Genomic DNA, 16,706 nt, shown 5'->3' with positions numbered 1-16,706 from the left:
ACATGGCCAACAGGCACATGAAAAGATGCTCCACATCACTTGTCATCAGAGAAATGCAAATTAAAACCACAATGAGATATCACCTCACACCAGTAAGGATCGCCACCATCCAAAAGACAAACAACAACAAATGTTGGCGAGGTTGCAGAGAAAGAGGAACCCTCCTACACTGCTGGTTGGAATGCAAATTAGTTCAACCATTCTGGAAAGCAGTATGGAGGTTCCTCAAAAAGCTCAAAATAGAAATACCATTTGACCCAGGAATTCCACTTCTTGGAATTTACCCTAAGAATGCAGCAGCCCAGTTTGAAAAAGACAGATGCACCCCTATTTTTATCACAGCATTATTTACAATAGCCAAGAAATGGAAGCAACCCAAGTGTCCATCAATAGATGAATGGGTAAAGAAGATTTGGTACATATACACAATGGAATATTATTCAGCCATAAGAAGAAAACAAATCCTACCATTTGCAACAACATGGATGGAGCTAGAGGGTATTATGCTCAGTGAAATAAGCCAGGCGGAGAAAGACAAGTACCAAATGATTTCACTCATATGTGGAGTAAAAGAACAATGAAAAACTGAAGGACAAAACAGCAGCAGAATCACAGAACCCAAGAATGGACTAACGGTTACCAGAGGGACAGGGACTGGGCAGGAGGGGTGGGAAGGGAGGGATATGTGCAAGGAAAAAGAAAGGGGGCCTTACAATTAGCATGTATAATGTGGGGGGGACATAGGGAGGGCTGTGCAACCCAGAGAAGACAAGTAGTGAGTCTACAGCATCTTACTACGCTGATGGACAGTGACTGTAATGGGGTTTGTGGGGGGGGGACTTGGTGAAGGGGGGAGTCTAGTAACCATAATGTTCTTCATGTAATTGTTGATTAATGATAATAAAATGAATTTTTAAAAAATCCACAAGAGCACCACAGCTTTGAAAATTATATCCAGAGAAGCATGTTGGGAGTCTAATTAAGTGACTATAGACAAATTGGTCCCGATAGTGGTGACTGTAGTCTTCACTACAGGTGAATTAGTTACATATGGCCCCTCATTGAGAAGACTCAATCCTCCTTACAAAAGAGGACGTACACAGAGCTCTCTAAATACACTGGTCAATGTCCTGGACCTTACCTATTTCCAGACTTCTGTGTGCATTAGAATCAGGTGGGAGTTGGTGAAGTATGCACTTTCCCAGGCTTACCCCTCAGATTCCAATTCAGTGGTCTAGGGTGGAATCATGGAGTCTTCATTTTCATAAGGCTCCGGATAATGCTGATGTAGATGGCCCACGGTTTCATGCTGAGAAAACCATGCACCAGGCCACCTGTCTACAAGATCATGGAAATAAAGCACCACGTACATTACCTGGCACATGGCTTGTGCTGAGGAAATAGCCCAAGAGAGGCCATGTGACTGGTTCCAGACCTGCACGAGACTTCTGATGCTAACTCAGTCCTATGCAGTCTTGAGTGTGACATCTAGATCTACCCAACTCTGTCCCCCAGCCTGCCCAGAATAAAATAACAGTAGCAGCATTTTCATTTTATAAGCACTTGGTTTTATTGCACAGAAGCAATTGAAAGTGGACTTCAGTGGAAAAGTGTGCCCTGGCATGATTCAGTGGCCAATGCCCAGCCCCACCTGCTCCAGCTCTCCCATGATAGAGAGCTCTGGGCAAGGGCTCGACCACTCCTTTGGAAAACAGAAGGCATTCAGGAATAGGTTAAGACATCCCAAGCATAATGTGTTTCTAACTGCTCATTCATTATTGCGGTCATCTGTCAGTTGCACATACAGGAAATAAATGCACTTATTTGGAAAGGAGGGGGCAGTTTTTACAGTCAAGTGTTTACATATGGCATTCGGCATATATCACATTCAACTATATAAGCTATCATAACATAATTGTCCATCGCCTGGGGAGGGATTGGGATGTGGGGCCAGGGGTTAGGACTGCCCTCTCCTGCTAACATATCGCTAACAGAAATTCCTGTTTGGTGAATCATAGGCCCCATCATCTAAGAGTTTCTTCTTACCGAAAGAAAAGAGAAATAAAGTGAAAATTCATCACGCCAATCCTTGAGCTCCCAGACCCTCCCGAGTTTCTTTGGCTGCTCTGGATGTTCTTTTTTCTCTGCTTTATTTCTCCCCCTTGGTGGCCTGGCCTTCTGTGGCCTTCTCTGGAGGCCTGCTGTCCTTCTGGTCTGTGCTGGAAGACTTCTCGGCTTTTTCCATCTTGGCCTTGGGGCCCTCCTTGCTGAGCTCTTCCTTGGCTTGGGCTTCCGTCTGGGGTTTCTCTGCGGCCTTCTCCTCCTTGGCGTCTTTTTTCTCAGTCGCTGCTGGCCTCTCTTCCTTCTTTGGCTTCTCCGGCTCCTTCTCGGCGGCTTTGCTGGGTTCTTTGGCCTTGGTGTCATCTGGCTCCTTCTTGGCCACCTCAGTCTTCTCTTTGGGTTTGGCCTCTTCCTTCACTTTGGCAGGAGCTTCCTTCTCTGGAGTTGCTGCTTTTTTCTTGTCTTCAGCCTCTTCCTTCTTGGCTTCAACTTTGGATTCTTTGGGCTTCTCCACAGCAGGTTCCCTCTCCTGGACCTCAGGTTTTGGAGACTCTTTCTTGGGCACTTCATCTTTCTTGCTGTACTTCTCCTCAGTTTTTGGTGTGGCTGGAACTTTCTCTTCCTCTACCTTCTTTGGGGGCTCTTTGGCTTTCACCTCCTGGGGTTTCTCTTCCTTCCTGGGGACTTCCTTCTCAGGAGACTTGACCTTCTCTGGGGACTTGACCTCCTTGACAGGGCTTTTTGCCTTTTCAGGGGACTTAATGTCTGCAGGAGACCTTACTTCCTCCTTTGCTGGGGTCTTGGCTTCTGGGGACTTCACATCAAGAGTCTTGGCCTTCTCTGGGGACTTGGCCTCGGCTGGGGACTTGGCCTCTTCCTTCACTGGGGACTTGGCCTTCTCTGGGGACTTGGCCTCTTCCTTCACTGGGGACTTGGCCTTCTCTGGGGACTTGGCCTCTTCCTTCACTGGGGACTTGGCCTTCTCTGGGGACTTGGCCTCTTCCTTCACTGGGGACTTGGCCTTCTCTGGGGACTTGGCCTCTTCCTTCACTGGGGACTTGGCCTTCTCTGGGGACTTGGCCTCTTCCTTCACTGGGGACTTGGCCTTCTCTGGGGACTTGGCCTCTTCCTTCACTGGGGACTTGGCCTTCTCTGGGGACTTGGCCTTCTCTGGGGACTTGGCCTCTTCCTTCACTGGGGACTTGGCCTTCTCTGGGGACTTGGCCTCTTCCTTCACTGGGGACTTGGCCTTCTCTGGGGACTTGGCCTCAGCTGGGGACTTGGCCTCTTCCTTCACTGGGGACTTGGCCTTCTCTGGGGACTTGGCCTTCTCTGGGGACTTGGCCTCTTCCTTCACTGGGGACTTGACCTTCTCTGGGGACTTGGCCTCTTCCTTTACTGGGGACTTGGCCTCAGCTGGGGACTTGGCCTCTTCCTTCACTGGGGACTTGACCTTCTCTGGGGACTTGGCCTCTTCCTTCACTGGGGACTTGGCCTTCTCTGGGGACTTGGCCTCTTCCTTCACTGGGGACTTGACCTTCTCTGGGGACTTGGCCTTCTCTGGGGACTTGGCCTCGGCTGGGGACTTGGCCTCTTCCTTCTCTGGGGACTTGGCCTCGGCTGGGGACTTGGCCTCGGCTGGGGACTTGGCCTCTTCCTTCACTGGGGATGCTACTTCTGCTGGCGGGGACTTTGCTTCTTCTTCTCCCCCTTCTGCTTCCTCCTCACCCTCCTCCTCTTTGGCCTCTTTCTCCTCTTCTTCAGTCACTTCTTCAGTCACTTGGATCTCCTCAGTCTGTTCCTCCACAATTACGGTTTCCTTCTCTGGCTTTTCTACCACCTTGATCTTCTCTTCACTTTTGACCTTTACGTGAGTAGACATGGTGGGGATTTGGGGGAGTCCTTCTGGAAGGGAGAAAGGACTCGGGCCAAAGCCAATTCGACACTCTTCACCCTCCAGGAGTTTTCTGCAGAATGGGTAAGGGAACATGTTACTATTAACTTAGAGCAGATTGTTGAGTTTGGGGTCTTCCTGTGTTACTCTGAAGTTCCACAACATCCAATGAAATGAACTTTGGTGGAGGAAGGAGTGGGTACTTTGAGACTGGAGAAACTCACTTAGCAAATCATCCCAGGGACCACCCAAAATATGCACCCCAATGGCACTGCTCTCATTTAACACAGCTAAGGCTGCACCTTAAGAAATCAAACAACTTTTCTTTCCCCTGAGACATGGCCCTCCAAGGTGAGAGCCTACATTAACAGAAATTACATTTATTGTTCCTCAGATAAAAGGTTATTCGAGAGAAAGGTGGGAGCTTGAGCAAACAATTACACATTTATAAATTTGGATTTAAGAGGTCTTAGAATGTTCCCATTTGAATTTAAAGGGTCCCTGTCACCTATATTCTTATTCATTGGGTTTTAGGGATAGGTTGATGGCAGCAGTTTCTTTTTCCTACTTACTAATTCTATGACTTTATAGCTAAGCTACTCAAATCTGTTAAACCTCAGTTTCCTTGTTGTAAAAAGAGTCATAAGAGTCCCTACCTCCGAGGGTCATTTCAATGAAATAATGAATGAAAAAGACCTGGCCATGCCTGCCTGCCCCTGGAGGCCAGTGTGTTGCAGAGTTAACAGCCTGTGTAACATGCAGCAATCTTGTTAAAATGCAAATTCTGATTCAGCAGGTCTGTGTGGGGCCTGAGAGTGGGCCTTTCTGAAGCTTGTTGATGCCGATTGTGCTGGTTCTTTTTTTTTTTTAAATAATAGATAATAAGACTTCTAAGCACAATTCAGCCAAATGTTAGTGGGTTTTTTTTATGGTATCATTAATATACAATTACATGAGCAACACTGTGGTTACTAGACTCCCCCCATTATCAAGTCCCCACCACATACCCCATTACAGTCACTGTCCATCAGCATAGTAAGATGCTGTAGAGTCACTACTTGTCTTCTCTGTGCTATACTGCCTTCCCCCCATTGTGCTGGTTCTTGAGTAGCAAGATTACAGACTAGAGCCAAGAGGTGAGAAGTGATGGGTCACCAGCCAGCAACTGGGACAGGTCCTCATGAGGTCAGCCCTGCTTCTCAGCAGGAAACTGTCAAGCTGGGAGGTCTCATGGTTACCATTTGCTGAGGGCTTTCTCAGTGGCAGCTCAGTGGTACCTAGATTAGCTCCTGAGCAGGATTAGCCCCTCCTCCAATGCCCTCATGGTGTGGGTACTGTTATCATCACCCACATTTATTTCCCCATTAAACAAATGGTCAGGGTGTTAAGAAACTAAGAGTTATAAGGCCCCTGACAACTCAAGTACCTCCTTTCCCTCCAAAGCAGGCCTCTGGTTGGCTGAATTTGGGGAGGGGCTAAGGAATTTTGACCCTCTAAGTCATTGTCAGAATGAAAATAAGTCACTCTTAAGATTTTTGTATCGCAGAAAGTAGAATGATGATTGCTAGGGCTGGGGGAAGAGAGAAAGATGGTGGGGAGTTACTGTTTAACGAACACAGGGCTTCAGTTTGTGCAGATGGAGAAAGTTCTGGAGATTGATGGTGGTGATGGCTGTACAACAATGTAACTGTACTTAATTCCACTGAACAGTATACTTAAAAATAGCTACATGGTAAGTTTATGTGTATATATTTTACCACAATAAAAATTTTTTTCCTCTAAGACAGGCAGGCTGTCTCTCTGAGGGCTTGAAACCTAAGGCCTAGCTTCTCAAAAGAACATACAGGCTCCCCACCACCTCACAGGCCCTGGCCTGCCTTACCTGTAGGCAGCAATCTCGATATCCAGAGCCATCTTGACATTGAGCAGCTCCTGGTACTCTCGGAGCTGGGCTGCCATCTCCCACTTTGTGTTCCTGAGCTCAGCGTCCAGCTGCTGGATGGCTTCCTGGGGAGGAGAGGTCACACGCATCACACGCTGGCTAGCGCCTGGCCCTTAGCAGTAGAGGACCTGGGGTGGACTCTAAAAACTCAAAGCAGTCCCAGCCAGCCAGGCTTGCTGTGGCCAACACCCACCCTGTCAAAGCTGTGGGGGCCCCATTGATAGATACGGAAACCACCTAGAGTAAAAGATCTTGCTGTGTGTATGCATACAGCCTCAGCCCGGGGAGCAGTCTGTGATGAAACACACTAGCCACCAATGGCAATCATCACTGGTCAAGCTGGGAGGTGGGATGATGGGTGAATTTTTGCAGCTCTCCTAAGCTTAGAAAATGCTCACTGGAAACAGAGCCTTGTCTTCTTTGGCTCCCTATTGTTTCCCCAATGCTCCAATGTGCCTGCAACACAGTAAGGGCTCCGGAAGAATCTGTTATTGATGACTGAAACAATACACAGAAACACGTTAAATACACACTGGAGCTTCCTCCCCCGTCCCCAGGCCCACTGTTCATGGCTTTAAGTGAACCATTATGACTGATTTTTATTGTTTTGTTTTCTTCATTTTCTAATTCTTTCTACAATTGCCACATACTACTTGCATAAGTTCTTGAAAAGTGGTATTTTCTTTTGCCAGTTGTTTTTAATGGGAAGAATCTCCCAAGGCCTTCCCCAAGCTACTCACCCTCACAGACACTGGTTATTGTTTACCAAATGCCCACCGTGATCAGGACCTTGCTGAGCACATTCACACTCATCTCATGAGAAGTTTGCCTATCTTTTTAACCTTCACAGCTCTGCAAAGCAGGCATTTGTTTTTTTCATTGCATTGATGGAATGAATGCAGATTCATTCAGAGAGGCACATAATTTTTCAGGGGTCACACAGCTAGAAAGACACAGTGGTACCCCTAGTATGTCTGACTCCAAGTCCCCTGGTGTTAACTGCCACAGCCCCACTTAGAGAGGGTCAGTGACTTGCTCAAGGTCACCCAACCAGGAGGCGGCCTGGCTCTCTGCCCTATCCCTGCTCACCTGGTAGGATGCAATGTCAGCCTGATGACGGTCCTCCAGCTCGGAGCGCTGCCTTTCCAGAGAGTCCTTGGTGCCTTTGAGCGCCTCCAGTTCTATGGTCCTGGACTGCAGCTGGCGGCGGTACTCAGTTATCTCCTCCTGTGCTGAGCGCATGGCGTCTGTGTTCACCTTGGCTGCCTCTGACAGTCGGTCCAACCGCACTGGGTGAGAAGAGGGCAGGGCACAGGATTAGACACAGCTGAATTTGACTTCCAGTGCCCCAGATCCAGAAGGTAACACACGAGTTGAGGACCACCTGGGTGTCAGGCACCATCTTGGATGCTTAACTCACCCTATCCTTTGTGATAGGAAAATGACTACAGTCCAAGGCCGCTCAGCTAGTAAATGGCACTGGGATTCAAATCTAGTATATATCTGGCTCTAAAGATCTGACTCTGTCTCCCCAAACTCAGAAAACCTGCAGGGCAGAGAAAGCCCCCTTTTCTAGCCCTAATTCCTGGCTCAGCTTCCCAGCAAGAGCTGGTAGTGCTGGGGGTTCATATGCAAAATGTGGTTCTTGGGGCTTCACTCTGAGCTTGTGGCCAAATAAGTTAATGAGACTGTGACCTTTGGAGGTATGAAGGTGCTGGGAGCCACCATGTGGCCACAGCCCCTTCTCTGCAGGTTTCTTCTGTGCAGAGCCCAAAGTCACTGCAGAGCCTGAGGCTCCTCTGTCCCTTCCTCCACCCAGTTGCACATTCTCTAGCACTGGAGCCCCTGTGCCAATGGCAGCCACACCCTGGCTCCTGAGAGCAATGGATTGCTGGTTCCCAGAAGCCCTTATGGGGCCAGTGGAGTTCTAGAGACTGATCTGTATCTCCTGAACGGAAACATCCTATATTCTGACATAGTGACACTCAGGCGTGAGTCTTGGGAATGCAAGAGGAAAAAGGGAAGCCAGGTGGGTGGGCTGGAAGTCCTGGGACGGTTGGCCTGTGTGGAGGGCAAGCCCCAAGAGAGCAGAGGGGTTTGCTCTGCGAGGAGTCTTGGTGCAGAGATGGGGGAGGGGAGCGTTCTGCCACTGCAGAGGAGAGGAAAAGGAAGGGGAACGGCTATGCATCCAAACCCCAGCCTTCTTATCTTTCTCTGCTAGTGCTGGCTAAGACTTAGAAACCATCCAGGTGGCTGAGGGTTCTTACCTATTGTGGATCACAGACCCATTGGAAAATCCTTGAAGCCTCTGTACCCTCTCCCAAGAATAATGCAAAAGTTTTACACAGTTTCAGGAAGAATCACTTTGCTTTGCAGAATAAGAAGCCCAGTTGGTTGACCCCACCTTTTGACACCAAAATAAATGAAAGCCAGGGAGGGCAAGTGTTGGCCAAGGTCACCCTGCAGCTGCTGCGGACTAGCTGACCCAGGGCAGCAATGGGCTGGGAGGCGGGAAGATTTGGGAGGCTCCCAGCTTCTCCGAAGGGGAGATGGGAAATTAAAAGTTTGACGGACCACCTCAGCTCTGGACACCACTTGGTGTGGTGATGGGCCCCAGGGAGAAAAGAGAATGACTCACCCTTTCTCTCAAGTAGTAGGAAAGATAGGGGAGGATGTCAGGAGAATGGGGTCCCCTGCAGTGTGCAGGAAAGGGGGATGGGCAGTGTTGGGTAAGGAAGGCATGTTACTTTGAAGGGCAAAGAGTCCCCAGTTCCTGTGGCTTAAGCCAGCACCGCTTTTGAGCTGTGCAGGGAACCTGATGGAGACGGGCCTCTGAGTGGGGTCACCTAACCTTGGTTAGCAGCGGGGACCTGGAGCTGAAGGATATATGTAAGGGCCCTGGAAGAGAGCAGCCAAAGGAGAACCCAGAGGTGTGGGAAGTGGGCGACGTCCCACAAGAGGCCCAAAGTGAAACCGTTATTTAACTCAGGGGCATGCACTTTGCAGGAAAGCCATGAACCCCCAAGCCAACTCCAGCCGCGTCCTCTCGGGTCACGCTACCCTGCTCCTTACTACCCGACCGCAAGGGGCGCCCTGCCCCACACCCCCGCGCGCCTGCTAACCTCGGAACCATTCCTCCGACTGCAGCGTGCTGTGCACCGCGTGGCCTTCGAGTTGGGCGCGGATCTCCCGCAGCGCCGACGTCACGTCGCACTTCAGGGCGTCGCGCGCCTCTGCCTGTACCTGCGCCTGCGCGGCGCCACAGCCCTGGATCTGGCCAAGCAGCTCGCCCACCTCCTCCTGGTGGTGACGCCTTAGGTAGCCGCACTCCTCTTGCAGTGCTTGAGCCTTTTTCTGCAGGTCGACGCGGGCCGCCTCGGCCTCCTGGGCAAAACGCGCCAGTGCGCGCGCCGCCGCCTCAGCCTCCTCCCGCTGCCGGGCCTCGTCGTCTAGGCGCTGTCGCACGTGCGCAATGTCTTCCAGCAGGTGCTCCTGCTCCAGGCGCAGCTGGCCCCGCGCGGCTCCCAGGCGCAGCACGGCGCCGCGCATCTCCCGCACCTCGCGCTCGTACAGCTCGCCCATGGCGGCGCGGCCTGCGTGCTGCTGCCGCAGCGCCGCTGCCTCGCCCTCCAGGCTGCGGTTGTGAGCCTCGAGCTGCCGCACCTTGTCGATGTAGCCGGCGAACCGGTCGTTCAGCGCCTGCAGCTGCTCTTTTTCGCTGCGTGCCGCCGCCGCTGCCACCACGCAGCCCTCCGGTCCATTGCTCAGCGTGTCTAGTGAGTCGGTGCTTGAGGTGGCTGCCGCGCCGCGGAAGCGGGCGGGTGCGGCCGACACGGAGCTCACGGACGTCCGTGCCCACGAGTGGAAGCCGCTGGACGAGCCGGCCGCGGAGCGCGCGCCGCCCTTGCGAGCCAGCGCATAGTGCAGGCTGCCGCCTCCGTGAAGCGGCGCGAACGGGGCGCCCAGCAGCGCCTCTGCGCCGCTGAAGCTCATCATGGCCGAGTAGGTGCGGCCGCCGGCGGAGTGGGAGCCCAGGGCCGGGACCGGGCAGGCGGCACTGCGGCAGCACCGGGACGCCGGCCCTTTTATAGCAGCCCGGCCGGGTCCAGCCCCTTGGCAATTGGCGGGGGGTGGGGGGTGGGGGGTGGGGGGAGCGCGGGAGGAGGGCCCCGCCCTCTCTGCTTCCTCCCCCGCGGCCCGGGCCGGCAGGCTCCGCCGCAGTGAGAGGGGCGGGGCAGGGGGGACCGAGGAGTGACGGGGAGGTGATGCGGCGGTCAGAGAAGCCTCGTGAAGTCGGGTCACGGGGTAGAGGACTCCCGGAGTGGACCAGCGGGGACCCCTGGGTGCAGTTCGGAAGACCCTGCTTCTGTGTTCAGAATAAGAGAAGGGGCCCGAAATGGGGAGAGGACAGGAGACCTAACGGGAATATGGGCAGGGTGCCTCCAGGATGGAGCGGTGGGAGACTGTGGTTAATAGGAAGAGAGGACCCCTGAATGAAGGGCCACAAGATTTTTCTAATAGGCCCTTAGGATAGGGGATGCAGAGTGTCTGCGGCCAGCCCCCGAATACGGGAGAGAGAAGGTTATCCTCAGTGGAGCAGTGGTGGATGCTACAAAGGGAAGAGATAGAAGACCCCTGAATGGGGCTACCCTGTTTCTCTAATAGGTAAGGGGCCACCAGGAGAGAGCTCAAGAAACTTTGCAGCCGGCTGCGGAATAGGGGAGGCGGATCTGGAGTTGGGAAGTGTGCCGAAGCCACCTTGAATTGGGAGTATGGGAGACACTGCAGATAATGGAGAGAGGGAAGTCCAGATGGGGGTGATCTGGTCTCTGCAGGAGGAGGCGGGGGACCCTACAGCTGGCCCCGCTCAGTGAAGGGGCATAGAGTCCCCTGAATGGACAGGAGGAATTGGACTAAATGTGAGGTCAGAGAACCCAGAGTGGGGTTGTTGTGGGGTCTAGGCATGAAGCTGGGAGAGCTGGTGGTGCCTGTGTGGGGTGGTGGGAAGTGACAGGTGTGCTGGAAGTCACTCAGGCCAGGATCTGCACGCTGAGGTCAGCATCAGTGTGCTGGCCAAATGACCTTGGACAAGTTGTGTCCCTCCACCCTTGGTTTTCCTATATAAAGAGGGGGGCCGTGCCCTGAGACAGGCTGCAACTTGAGACCCTCTGCTCCCCCAGCGGCTTCTACTTTGTGTGTGTGTGTGAGTGGGTGGGGGTCCTCTGGCTGAACTGGGGAAGGGAAACCTACATACAGCTGGGGGATATGGCAGCCACTTTCCCACAACTAGAAAGCCCGTCTTTCTCCCTCTCCCCTCCCTTTCTCCCCAGCTTTAATTTGTCACTTCTCTCCCCACCCCCTGAACAGACAAGTGGGTGCCATGATAGGCACCCCTTCTTGTCCCCAGAGAAGTGGTGGGATGCCTTCAGGGTACCAAAATCCCCCATAAGTCCTAATGGGTCAGGTAGAAAAAGGGGTCCCTGGGATTTGGGGTACCCTGAAACTGTTGGTGTTATTTGACTTTTTCTAGGGTTTTCATTCTCCTGTCAAATGCCCTGGGAGTGGGGTTGGCACTGCGGCTGTTGCTTCAGTACCAGGGACAGGGCCCGCCCCTTGTTAGGGAGAGAGGGGATAATCTCTGCCCTTTCCTTGGGGAAAGGGGAGGGAGGTACGCCATCTCCCCTTTGCCTGATCCCTGTGCTATGCAGACGGGGAACTGAGGAGGGGGTGGGTGGGTGATCCAGCAGGTCACCCCAAGAGCCAAAGCTTCTGCTAGGGTCCAGTCCCCTGTGTGCTGTGAAGTTCACATATACACCCAGACTGTCCTGCTTCTCCATTGGGAATGAAAAGGCCCCACAGTCCTTTGCCGGGAGCGAGCCTTAAGACTCCTTGGGAAGTCAGTGTAGACTCCCCTCCTACATCTGAATCTCGGTCCCCACTGCACTTTCAGTTTACACTGGTTTTCCTTTCAGTTTACACAGATTCCCACAGGAAAGCGCTCTGCCAGTTCTTCTCTCCTTGCCCTGCGTCTTAGCCCCACACCCCTGAGTCCAAGCAGACCCTCAGAGACGGGGAAGTGATGGTACTGTCCCTTTAAACACGTTTTACTGGAAGGAGACTGCGCTGGGGAGGAGGAAGGAGGGGGAAGGGAGTTTCTGGTTTTGCATGGAGAAGCAGAACATGATGAAGCATTTTCCCCCCCATTTAAAGATCCAGTCATGCTCCAGTTTGCAGGGGGCAGAGGAGCTCGTTTTCAGTTGGTGCTGGGAGGATGGAGGTGAGTTTCTGGTCTGAGACTTTTGAGAATGTCACTTGGGGGGCTTGAGCAGAGTCTCCATGCTCTCACATGGCTCCCCATTTACTTGTCATTTTGCTTGGAATTTTGCCATTAGAGCCTCGTTCCTCTGGGTTTTCTCAGTCATCTGCATAATGCGGATACATCCTCTGGGTGTGGTACGGCTGACAAGCAGCTAACAATAAGGAGGAGTGGTCAGGCCCAGTAAAAGAGGTGAGGGGGCCAAGAGGGTTTTCTGTCAAGGCCAGGGGCCACAACACAGGATCCCAGCTGCCTGTGGAATCCAGGCAAGAAGACCCAGGCATGATTCAAGTGGCTGGAAAAATAACATGAGGGCGGGAGTCCTGAGTTCAGTGCCTCAAAGAGCCCTTCAGGTGCTCCTAGGAAGACATCCCTGACCTTCTTTACTCCCACATTTAGTTAATTGTACCCTCCACACTCCCCAGTGCTAATCCACAGCATCGTAATGCTCTGTATTGTTATTGGTGAATGAATGAATGAATTCCATCAGTTCTCCAGCCTAACTTGTGGTCTCTGAGGTGACTAAAAGCTATTCTGCCCTGAGTCGTTGGGTCTCAAATCACTTTCACCTTCCTCCCCTCAATTCTTGCCATTTGGAAGTCAGTAGAACAATATATTCGTTCATTCACCCATCACATGTACTGAGCGCCTGCTGTGTGATAGGCACAAACAAAACAATGAGGTTACAGAAACCCCATGAACCTCTAAAATTGTCTCCCCAGGACAAGGATTCTCAAGTCCTTCCCAAATTCCAGTTCAGCATTTCCCAAGACACCTTCTTGAGGATGGAGATAAGTATTCCTCCAAAAAGGAGAAGAGAGGAGTTTCATGGTTCAAGGAGTTAAACAGGGCTCTTGAAGCAACTGTTGTAGTCTGGACTTGGCAGCAAGCACTGGAAACCCCTCAGAGGTGAGTCAAGTGTGCTGAGTTCCCCAAACTTGTTTGACCACAGGCCCCACTTGCCCCCAAGTGCTTCCATGTAACCCACACTGAAGAACCCATTCAGAATTGGGCTCCAGCCTCTGTTCTCCCTGGCCTGCCATCTGGACTCTCTGGGGCCTCAGCTTAGTGCTCTTTGGAAACAGGACTGCAGTGTGAAGGATAAAGCAGTACAGCTCTCTGTGAACATCGGCCACGCACTGCTGTCACTCACTCCATTCATTCAGTTTCTACAGTAGACCCTGTAGTGAGCACTGGGGACTCAAGAATGAGATCCTAGTGAAGGGCAGTCCCTGCTATGCATACAGCAGAGAACTCAGCCACCACTTTCTCTTTGGTACCTCCTCAAACCTCATCCCTATTTTACAGATGAATAAACTGAGGCCAGACTGAGGAAATGGATTGTGTGAGTTGACCTGGTGACAGAGTAGAGGTAAGCCCAGGCCTAACCTGGTGTAGAATGAAAGGGGTAGAGACCCATTTCTCTGGCACAATAGGGTCCCAGATGGCTTGAGGGTGGAGCAGTGGCCCCCAGAGAGGAAACAGGCAGCTGGCTGGGGTGGGGTCTGGCTTCTGACAGGTCGTCCAGCTGAGAGTTCCTGTGTCCTGTGACCCAAGTCGGCACATCCTTTATGTGGGAGCTCACTCCCAGCCTGGCCATCCTGCACCACAGGGTCACCTCTCTGAGGAACAGCATGTGACTCTCTGTTTGGGGGTACACCTAGTAAACTCATTCTCTTCCTGCTTTATTTTTCTCCCACACAACTTGGGGAAAATGGAAAATTCTACTATCTTGTCTCCTTCCATAGAATGTAAGCTTCATAAGGACAGGGATTTGTGTGTTTTATTCACTGTTTGTTTCCTCAGTGCTTGGAACAATGGCTGGCACACAGTAGGTGCTTAACAAGTAGCTGTCTGATGGCCCAGCAGCCCTGCCTGAGGGACTTGTGAACACCTGGACATTTCAGCACCGGGCATCTGGACAGCTCCAGACCTGCTGAACCCTTGGAGAGAGTCGGGGTGGGATGACTGTGGAAGGTGACTTTGAAAGTGTGACCCCTGCCCTCAAGCTTGGAGCCTCTCAGCCTGACCTGTGTGGTCACTTGTTGGGGTTCAAGCCCTGCCCGCTCCATTTCCTGCAAACCTCCCCCACCAAGTATTTCCTTTTCCTTTGTGAGATGAGCAATTATTTTGATGTATCTGTGAAGCACCCAGCATTTCTTTCTTTGTCTCTTTAGCCCCTTAGTATTTTTCTTTTCCCACACTCTCAGACTCTTCTTCCATTCCTCTCCTTTCTCCATTTCGTGCCCCTTCCCCTCTCCCACTGTCATATCCCTTCTTTGCTTTTGCCCCCAATTTCTCTGTTCTCTTTATCCCTTCCCTCCTCCCTTCCTCCTCATCTCCCTCCTTAGAGATGTCCTATTTTTGCAGGATTTGATTTATAGTAAAGAGAGGCAGCCTCCCTCTCTCCCTACTCCCTTTATGAAGCGCACACGTGCGGTTTTACATACACCTCCGCCTGCTAATATCCTCCCACTGGCTTAACCACCAGGAGACCAGCCCTCAACAGATGAAAGCCCACATCAGGCCTGCCTGCCTGCCCACCAGTCTGCTGCCTGGGATGGCTCCGTGTGGGAGGGTGATTCTGCCACAAAGGTCAGAAGCTGGTGGGTGGATTTATAGATCCTCCCATCTCCCCTGCAGTTCCTTTTGTGGGCAATTACAGATGAATGATTTTGAGCTGTGGTTCCTGAGACCGGGAGTGAGATGATTCACTGGTCTTTCCTAAGGGACCAGTTCTAGCAACTGGGTGAGGCTTGCTGAGTTACGAGTGCTCTAGGGCTGTCATATTCTTATTACCTAGAGCAACAATAGGAATGAAGGCTCTCAGTTAAGGATGGGAGGTGGTGCCTCTGCTTTTGCACCTGGCCTCTATCATCTCTGCAGCCCTATGAAGTAGATACTGTTACTATCTCCACTTCATGGTTCAGGAAACAGAGACACAGAGAGGGTGCCCCAGGTTACACAGCCAGTAAGTGGTGGAGCTGGAATTCAAACTGGTCTGATGGGCTCCACAGCAATATACTCAACTACAAGACTGTGCTACCATCTCTCATGTTCAAAGAAAGGTCCAGCTGGGTACAAGATCGCTGCTTGTGGACCAAACATTTTCCTGGTTACATCACAGCTGACTGGGCTTTCCCCTAGGGGTTCCATCTGGCACCTTGGTGGAAGCAGAGGTGCTAGAGAACTGTCCTTGTCTTGGAGGAAGAAGGCTTCGCAGGCAGTACATCAGGAAGCTGAAATGACAGCTGACTCAGCTTTCCAGATGACCAGGCCTGAGAAGACAAATAAGTAGAAAACAGTCATGGAGCCATGATTGATGTTCACAGCAAAGATCTTAACTCATCAAGAAAACAATTTTGACAACTACTGTGTGATAAGCACCTGCCTGCTGTGTGCCAGCTACCTGCATGTGCAGCATCTGCCACAACTCCAGCAGTCTGCAGGGGCCTCCTCCAATACAAAGTAGGACATCTGGGTCACAGAAGGAAAGTGACCTGCCAAGGTCACAGAGCAAGGTGATGGAGGGGCTGTGGCTCACATCCAGGCCTCCTGCACTTCCCAGTATCCACAATGGCACTCAGAAAAAAAGGTTTCAGTGATGCTTCATCTCTTTACTCTGGAGAGGGCAGTCCACAGTACAAAGATTCTATGCCAACAAGTTTAAATTGTTGTGTTGGGACTTGAGGGTAGTACTATCAGTTGGATCAAAGTTCATCCTGATGGTCAATGTTGTCAGGTAAGTGAGGCATTACTGGGCTTTAAAGAGGTCCTACTGCTGTAAGTGGGCACAGCCCTGGGCTTGGTGGACATGAAGCTCATCTTGCTTGGGGGCTGCTGCACCCTTGCCTGTCCCTCTGCAGTCAGGCTGTGTGAAGATAGACAGGGCCTGGCAGCAACCTGGAACCACCTAAAAGCAGCAAATGCCAGCACAGGGAAGGAAAAAGTTTCTGAAACCTCTTCTTTGGCCCTGAGCCAGGCACCTGCGATGGATAGAAGACTACAGAAGCCCAGAGCAGACCTGGATCAGAGACTCGGTCACCTCCACTGGTAAGATCTTTGCTGGGCACCTGAACTGCCTTCTGGCTTCTGGGGAGGTTAGTGGTGGAGGAAGGAGGAAACAAATCTGACCTTGAGGTCTTTGCTGTCTTAGGGGGTGTTAGTGGAGATAATGTGCTTTTAACTAGAATTTGAAAAATTCTTCGGTCTCAGTGTTGGTCACCAGCGCAAAGTCAAGGGTCCACCAGATCCTGAATCAGAATCTCTGGGAGAGGGGCCTGGGGATGGGCACTCTTGGCCAGTATCCTTAGAGTGACTGCCTCCAGATCTGTCCTCGACCAACCTTCCAAGTTAACTGATTAAGTTCTTGCTATTGCCTTTTACATACATTGCCTTGTTTAGGTGCCCCATCCACTCTCCGAGGCTTTGGTGAGAAAGTTGGGGTCTGGAGAGGTTAAATCACCTGCCAAGAACAAAACTTCACAGTCTGG

The 16,706-nt window shown here is 51.7% G+C and overlaps 2 protein-coding genes across 3 annotated transcripts in view; one reads left to right on the top strand and one right to left on the bottom strand.

Annotated features, from left to right (window-relative positions):
- Positions 1 to 1,552: 1,552 nt before the first annotated feature.
- On the bottom strand, positions 1,553 to 9,976 carry NEFH (neurofilament heavy chain). 2 transcript variants are annotated; one of them, XM_073222575.1, is made up of 5 exons: positions 9,020 to 9,976; positions 6,987 to 7,186; positions 5,838 to 5,962; positions 3,431 to 4,028; positions 1,553 to 3,388 (listed from the first exon to the last, which is right to left on the bottom strand). In XM_073222575.1, exons 1-5 carry the CDS (start codon positions 9,891 to 9,893, stop codon positions 2,150 to 2,152), a joined length of 3,036 nt encoding a protein of 1,011 aa, XP_073078676.1. In that variant the 5' UTR covers positions 9,894 to 9,976; the 3' UTR covers positions 1,553 to 2,149. The 2 variants fall into 2 exon arrangements, with proteins under 2 accessions (XP_073078676.1, XP_036849134.2); XM_036993239.2 differs by having other exon boundaries at positions 1,553 to 4,028.
- A 1,910-nt stretch (positions 9,977 to 11,886) lies between these two features.
- Positions 11,887 to 16,706, top strand: part of AP1B1 (adaptor related protein complex 1 subunit beta 1) — an 80,168-nt gene continuing 75,348 nt past the window's right edge. Inside the window, exons 1-5 of the mRNA XM_073222577.1 lie at positions 11,887 to 11,979; positions 12,108 to 12,174; positions 12,936 to 13,122; positions 13,522 to 13,585; positions 14,020 to 16,266. The gene's annotated coding sequence lies outside the window, so the exon portion shown is untranslated. The remainder of the gene's footprint in view (positions 11,980 to 12,107; positions 12,175 to 12,935; positions 13,123 to 13,521; positions 13,586 to 14,019; positions 16,267 to 16,706) is intronic.

Source organism: Manis javanica, chromosome 15 (genome assembly GCF_040802235.1).
Source record: "Manis javanica isolate MJ-LG chromosome 15, MJ_LKY, whole genome shotgun sequence".
In the NCBI taxonomy this organism is placed as follows: domain Eukaryota; kingdom Metazoa; phylum Chordata; class Mammalia; order Pholidota; family Manidae; genus Manis; species Manis javanica.
The sequence above is the reverse complement of the archived record's forward strand: the minus strand, read 5'-3'. Positions and strand labels throughout refer to the sequence as shown.